The following is a 7,751-nucleotide window of genomic DNA, read 5'->3' as shown; positions in this document are numbered from 1 at the left end:
CCTTACTAAAGCCTTAGAACATAAGCTAGCTATGATTCATAGAGCTATAGAAAGAACAATACTGGAATCAACACTAAGAGACAGAAAAAGAGCGACATGGATATGAGAGCAAACTAAAGTAGAGGATATTCTAACAATATGTAAGAAAAAAATTGACTTTGGTAGGACATATAATGGGAATGACAGATAATAGATGGACATTAAGATTAACAGATTGATTCCCTACAGGTTGCAAAGGAAGCAGGGGAAGAAAGAGATGTTTTTGCATTGACAAACTAAGGAAGTTTGTGGGTGTAGACTGGCATAATAATACCATACACAAAGGCAAATGCAGGAAAAACCCTCAGACATGTTAATTTAGGTCTGGGGTTTGACCAGTTTTCATCACCACACTGACCAGTGCAGATTGGTGATTGTGGGAGATTTTTGTCTGACTGCTCACAGCAAGCTAACATACTGTAGTATGGGGGGCCCTGACCCTTTTACCAAGTTAAGGTATCCCCATTAGCCTTTCAGTTTCTTTAGGGTTTTATTTTCTCATTCAAAACCTAGCAGACGCTGATACCTAGAGGTAGGAGGGGGGAAAGGTGGTAAATCCAGAGTAATTAACGAATCGTAAAAAGGGAGTCGAATACAAGACGTTTAAGAGACTTTCTAAACATTTGTTCCGACATGTTCAACCGAGAGCTATCAAGATGCACCAACTCTTGGTGCACAATAAAAGCATCAAACGAGAGGGCATCAGTTGGAATACTATGATCATCGGCAACACCCCAGACAGCAGAAGACTGAGAATCCTGGGGGCCCCTGCACACCGAACAGGAAAAGCCAAACCTCAACACAACTCAAGAGATGTTTCTCCTCCCCTCCTGTAGGAACAATAACTAACCTATCGGCAACAACGAAGTGCATGAGGAAGATCAGCTACCCGACAGCCTGCCTGTAACCGAGACTCTCTCGGCAAGTGCCTTAGCCAAGGAGGATGTAGTTCAGAACTTATCAGACCTGGGATCTGAGAGGCAGTACAGCTTGCTTGACGCCGAGATCCGCTGAGAGCCTAGCCTGGACCAACTCAGATCCTACCTAACTCCGACGACCGTGAGGGTTGAAGCAGCCTGACTGTGACAGATCTCCTCCTGGCGAGCGCCTCAGCCAAAGGGACAGAAGTTCTGTTCCAGACTTGGTACAGCCTCCACTCACGAGGACCAATTAGCAATCAGTGCCCGGCTTGACTACCGCCCTGACTTGTCTAATTAGAACCAGCCCTTCCTATATGCATCCACTTCTTGCCTGAAAATGGGAGCAGAAACCCTGTATCCTCTTGTTATGTGTGGCAGCTGATCTTTTTTGTTCTTTGTATTTAACAAGTTTACCTTCAATAAAGTTTTATTAAAACTTTTGCGCTCCCACTTACCAATGACCAACATGGCACAGCCACTGGCAGCATTCAGTTCTGTTTAGGGAAGAAAAATTAGAGTAACTGAGAAGCATTATTACAAGATAAATGCAACTTGAGCAGCTTTAATCTTCAGTAATAATAATAATAATAATAATAATAATAATAAGTAGAGAACATTAGAATTGCTGAGTAGAAAGAACTCCACACAGAATTTGCCAATAATTTGATCTTAGGCATATTGAAACAATATAAAGATTGAAAATAGCATATTATTGATTACAAGCCCATAAAGGAACCCAAACTGCACTTCTTAACAAAGTAACCAGCTTTTTACAGTCTAGGTTGCCTTGGAAGTCCACCTAACCCGTACTTATCAGGCTAGGGTGAAATATTGCATGAAATTGGGCTGGATAGCACCGTAGATTTGTTTACTTTGTTAAAAAATCGATGTTATCATAAAAATCTTCCTGTGACCTTCTACATTTCCACCAAATTTGGTTCAAATCGGGCAAGTAGTTTTTGATTTAGCATTATCGACCATGTGGCCGCCATTTTTGACGTCATGATATCTCAAAAACTACTTAACAGAATTAGCTCACACTTGTGCTTACTCTAGACCATGGCCCAATTGATGGAACTGTTCTTGAGATCCCGGAGAGCAATTATTTTAAACGATTTTTGCTTTGTGCATAGAGGGCGTTGCATTCACTTGCAAGATTTTTTTGTATTTATACTTTCCCTATATGGGGCATACCGCTGCTCAATTTTAAAGCAAAAGCTGTAAAATTGGCTTAGTTATTAGCGATCAAAGACTGCATGATAATAATAATAATAATAATAATAATAATAATAATAATAATAATAATAATAATAATAATAATAATAAGAAGAAGAAGAAGAAGAAGAAGAAGAAGAAGAAGAATTGTAATTACGATAGAACTCCACTCGTGCGGAGTTCTAATGATAATAATAATAACAAGAATAAGAGTAATAACAATAGAACTCCACAGAAAACAAACCTGTACATATATATATATATATATATATATATATATATATATATATATATATATATATATATATATATATATATATATATATATATATATATATATATATATATATATATATATATATAGAGAGAGAGAGAGAGAGAGAGAGAGAGAGAGAGAGAGAGAGAGAGAGAGAGAGAGAGAGAGAGACTACTGCGTGCTCTATTGTTTTTTTCTTTAGCAGCTGCAATCTTTCACATCTCACAATAGAAACCAACAAATCTTCCAAGAAATATACGGAACTCGACGGTAATTTGTTAACTGATCCCATCTTCCTTGAAATTTGACGTATCCGAATGTCACGAATGAGCGTAAACTGATGTTGTATGTTTATGGGAGTTTCTACAGTTTTACTGGGCAATTATATCTGCTGTGCTTTGCCATATTTGATGATAACGTCTTGACATTACAAAGTATAATAAATTTTATGTTTATGTTTGCTGTAAGATCTATTTTATAGGTAGTTTCAGTATTCCTTGAGCCTTGTTTAACAGTTTTTGAAACTATGTATCCCATTAAGCATTCTATCTAAAATCCATGAAAGAAAAATTATCCAGTAGCATTCGTCTCATGACATCCTAGAAGAAGAAGAAGAAGAAAAAAAAAAAATCTTAAAAACTTGACGATCCTGTTTCTCGAAGCAGCCACTTGGCTCCTGGATCATTTATTAGCGTAACTGGCAACCGCGGGTGCCAGGCAGTATATAAGGGGTCACTTGCCATGAAGGGCCAGACACAATTCTCAGCTGTGCTCATCAAAACAAACAATATGAAGTTTCTGATTTTAGGTAAGTACCGAATTGAATGTGACGTCCTTCTGAAAACGAATAGAAAAAATCCTTCGAATATTCATAATTTCATATTAATATTCTTGGGAAACTTGTAAGCTAATATTAAGTGAGATATGGATTTTTCTACAGTAGTAGTTTAATCCATATGTTTATAAACAATTTAGCCAACTGTCCCAATAGCATTTGCAATAATGATTATCTAATTTACTATTCTTATGATTTTTTAAAATTCAATCCATAGGTACTAAACCCTCCTCTTATTATTATTATTACTAGCATCATCATCATCATCATTATCATCATTATTATTATTATTATCATTGTTTCTATCAATTATATTATTATTATTATTATTATTATTATTATTATTATTATTATTATTATTATTATTATTATTATTATTATTATTATTATTATTAATCAAGGTGCACTCCAAGTACACTTTAAGACCACGCAATCCACTATGGGAATTAAATTAAAGAATAGAGAATGTAATATTATAAGAGATACAAAAAGAAAAATATATAAGAAAAACGACAAAGTAAAATAAACGAGGATACTTCTCCAGGCAAAGTACAGTATTTTGCAACGTGCATGTTTTAGTGACCTATTTCATTTCAACTGCGGTGCTTCACTTTCATGCAAGTCTGAGTTTTCGTGATTTCATATGACACTCTTTACCCGCTAACATATTTCATGGCTTAAGAAATGAATTATGTCTTTTGAAGCTCCAAGAAAATTAGAGAACAGGATATTTTTGTTTTCATTCGCATGATAATGCTAAGCTTAACATGCTATATTTCGTTCACAAGCTTTTTGGATCAGATTTCAGTTCCTTTGTGAATGATTATATTTTAAGAAAATGTTAAAAAAAATCTGTTCATTTTTGTCGAAAATTTTCCTTGCCCCTGAAACTTATTAACTGATAAAACAATGTAGTCGTTATATGCCATCTTTACACAATTAAAGTTAAGAGGAACTACAGAGATAAATATAAATATTAAACCTAGAAAATATTGAACTTTGACATGTATGCAGTCTATGAGACAAAGGACTAAAGACAGGGTTTTAAATGCTACGTGTTTTGAATGAATGTCTTCCTTAACGTGTCAGAAAAAAAGACATCTGGCTGTGTGAGGGGTAATTCATTATTATTATTATTATTATTATTATTATTATTATTATTATTATTATTATTATTATTATTATTATTATTATTACTTGCTAAGCTATAACCCTAGTTGGAAAAGTAGGATGCTATAAGCCCAGGGGCTCCAACAGGGAAAATAGCCCAATGAGGAGAGAAAAAAAGGAAAAATTAAATATTTTATCAACAGTAACAACATTAAAATAGGTATTTCCTATATAAACTATACAAACTTTAACAAAACAAGAGGAAGAGAAATAAGATACAATAGTGTGCCCGAGTGTACCCTCAAGCAAGAGAACTCTAACCCAAGACAGTGGAAGGCCATGGAACAGAGGCTATGGCACTACCCAAGACTCGAGAACAAGTGTTTGATTTTGGAGTGTCCTTCTCCCAGAAGAGCTCCTATAGTAGCAAATGAAGATCTACTGCAAGTCCTTTCAGAAATAATTTATATTAATTTACTGGGACGTTTAATGAGCCGGTGTCTTGGTGCTGAATTTTAGGTAATTCGTGGATATGCTCTCTTCTTCTTCATACTAATATTACTTGATAGGCAACTTGGGACTTTGTTATTCATTCGCGCATTTTAATAAACTTTAGTAATATTACTAATGCCATTTCTTATGATTACCTATAAGGTATCTATTCATATGATTACTTCACCATTCAACGATTCCCTAAAGGTCACCCTGTATCAAGTCATTTTATGCAAATATTTCAATATTCTGATATTACTAAATATATGTAATTTAACTTACTGTAGTTATAACTGGTGTGCAATTAATTCTTGGCAATATATTTAAAATACTTTTGAATCGATGCTAAATATCGAACAATATACTGACTGATTCACAAAAAAGGTCATTATATGATCGAACAATAATAATTAGTAGTCTCAGTGGCACATCCCTACATTCACCGTATCTTTAGGATGTACTTTTGTGTACTTTCGCAGCAACCCTAAATTTCATGTTCAGAAAAAAAAAAATTCCTTTATATTAATAGATCTAGAATGGGTTGGGACCCTATATATACCTTCTTTAACTTTAAGTTGTATACAAAGGATCCCATAAGGTATCTATAAAAATGAATAATCAATACGATATTTCTTCAATTGTTCTACTTCAATATTACTACGGAATTAGTTACCACATAGGAGCAATAATCAATCTGGCTATATGATTTATATTTTTTTAAACAGGTGCCATTTGGGCTGTGGCTACAGCTCAGAGTTTTGTTGGCCAACCAGCACAGCTAGTTTTACGTCGTAGCCAAAATAAGGCAATTTTGCAAATCAGTCAAGGTTCTTTTGGTAATGAGCTCCAGCAAGGCGTCTCTGGCTCTGCAGGATCTAGAGGTAGCCAAATCCTGAACGAACCTCAACAAGGATTTAGCAGTGCTCAAGTGTCATTTAGAAGCTCTGCCAATTCCCCGTCAGGTTCTTCAAGCTTGAGACAGGATTCCATCTCTGGGCAAGGAATTAGTGGTTCTGGAAGTAATTTCAAGAGCTCAAATCAGAGAGTAAACAGCAATTTCCAAGATCCAAATTTCTCTTCCCAGAGACTCAGCAGTCAGTCAACCAATGGGCTTGGCAGTTCTAGACCAAATGATATTGATTCCCAAAGGTTCATAGCCCAGTCAAGCCAGAGGTTCAGTGGGTCTGGGTCTATCTCCCCAAGAGCCTCCTTAAACACACAAGGTTTTGGTGCCTCCCGTCAACAGTTTGGTAACTCACAGCAGGAATTATCCAGAAATCAGCAAATACTCAGCAACAGTCAGCAGGGATCAGACCAAATTTCACAAAGGCAGCAGTCTAACAGGGACCAGTCTAGAAACAACTTCCAGCAATCGTTTGGACAACAGTTCCAACAGAATTCCAGACCATCTCAGAGCAGCCTCTCTCTTGTTTCTGACGCTGCACAGTTTAGAAGCAGCAACCAACAGCAGATCACTTCTCAATCTTCCATCAGTCAATACCAAGAAGAAAGTGGCACGTTCGAACCCTTGAATCTTCTATCGGGTTCCACACTTCTCCTTGGAGACATTAGTACTAGCTTCAGCTGTATTGACCAGCCTTATGGGTATTATGCAGATCAGCAAAACAGTTGTCGCGTCTTCCACATCTGCTATCCTGCACTTTTCTCCAATGGACGTGTCGAAACCTACCAGTACAGGTATGTAAAAGGCATTGCTAATGTATGTATGTATGTATGTATGTATGTATGTATGTATGTATGTATGTATGCAGGCTGGAATAGAATAAGTAAGGAATGGTATAGGGTAAGATAGATTGAAAGTTAACTGGAAACCGTTCTTAAATGATTTGTTGTTGGGGGTACAAAGACCGGGACAAACCCAATTGCTCTGTTATATGTACTTTAACTGTACGTTCTTAATTTTTTGCTCATGTAGATGTGGCTGATACTTTTCTGTATCTAATGAGAGTATTTTGGGAATTTTCTATTTGTTCTTTGAGGAAATAATATTCTTTAAGATTTTCCAGTATTTAATGCTAAAATTTTTCCTCATAACAGAAAAATCTAATCAGTTTGGGGGTAGCACTAGTAATTTTAGCGCTGATTCAGACTTCATCTATTATATTTACAAGAAAATCTGAGAGTTTTTGACACGTATTTATAAAGATTTTATTGCACATTGCTTACATAATTCCCTTTTTATCTTAAAAAACTAGAAGTGCCATATAGTTCTTAGTTGGTTTCTGTCTATACAATTAATTCACATTGAAGAAACGTTCCGGAAAAATCACTATTAAAGTTATGGCCATTAGCCATGAGTCAAAAGTAATCCGTTTGGATTTTAGTAATGGCTCTCTTCTAATTAAAAAAATATATTTATCACGCTGAAAATTAATCATTTGAAAATAATAATAATAATAATAATAATAATAATAATAATAATAGTAATAATAATATAATAATAATAATAATAATAATAATAATAATAATAATAATAATAATAATAACATCAACAAAATAACAACAACAATAGTAATAATAATAATTATAATAATAATAGTAATAATAATAATAATCTTAATAATAATGAAAATAAGCACATTTTGGGACGACCATAGCAACCATCCTGTATAAACATTATGATAATATATTACCATCTAAAAAACTCAGGAAAGGATTATGGAAAAAATTAATTGCTACCGGCTGGAATATTTGGTAGAGGATATTAAATGTACAACTCGGTCTGCCATGGCCTTTATAAAGGCTTTTAAAATAATTTCTTTACTTCTGAATTTGCAATTAATCATAAAGGTGATTTTTTTAAAATCAATTATTCATTATAAGAACCCCCAAAAATTAAAGCCAAATATGAAATCTGTTAAAT

The 7,751-nt window shown here is 34.5% G+C and overlaps 1 protein-coding gene across 1 annotated transcript in view; it reads left to right on the top strand.

Annotated features, from left to right (window-relative positions):
- The first annotated feature begins 3,176 nt into the window (after positions 1–3,176).
- LOC137650552 (uncharacterized) overlaps positions 3,177–7,751 on the top strand; it is a 5,602-nt gene continuing 1,027 nt past the window's right edge. The window contains exons 1-2 of the mRNA XM_068383767.1: positions 3,177–3,238; positions 5,593–6,565. Of these exons, the coding sequence (XP_068239868.1) occupies positions 3,220–3,238; positions 5,593–6,565 (992 nt within the window). The 5' untranslated portion in view covers positions 3,177–3,219. The remainder of the gene's footprint in view (positions 3,239–5,592; positions 6,566–7,751) is intronic.

The sequence above is a fragment of the Palaemon carinicauda genome, chromosome 12 (genome assembly GCF_036898095.1).
Source record: "Palaemon carinicauda isolate YSFRI2023 chromosome 12, ASM3689809v2, whole genome shotgun sequence".
Lineage (NCBI taxonomy): Eukaryota > Metazoa > Arthropoda > Malacostraca > Decapoda > Palaemonidae > Palaemon > Palaemon carinicauda.
This window is presented reverse-complemented; position numbering and strand designations above follow the sequence as displayed.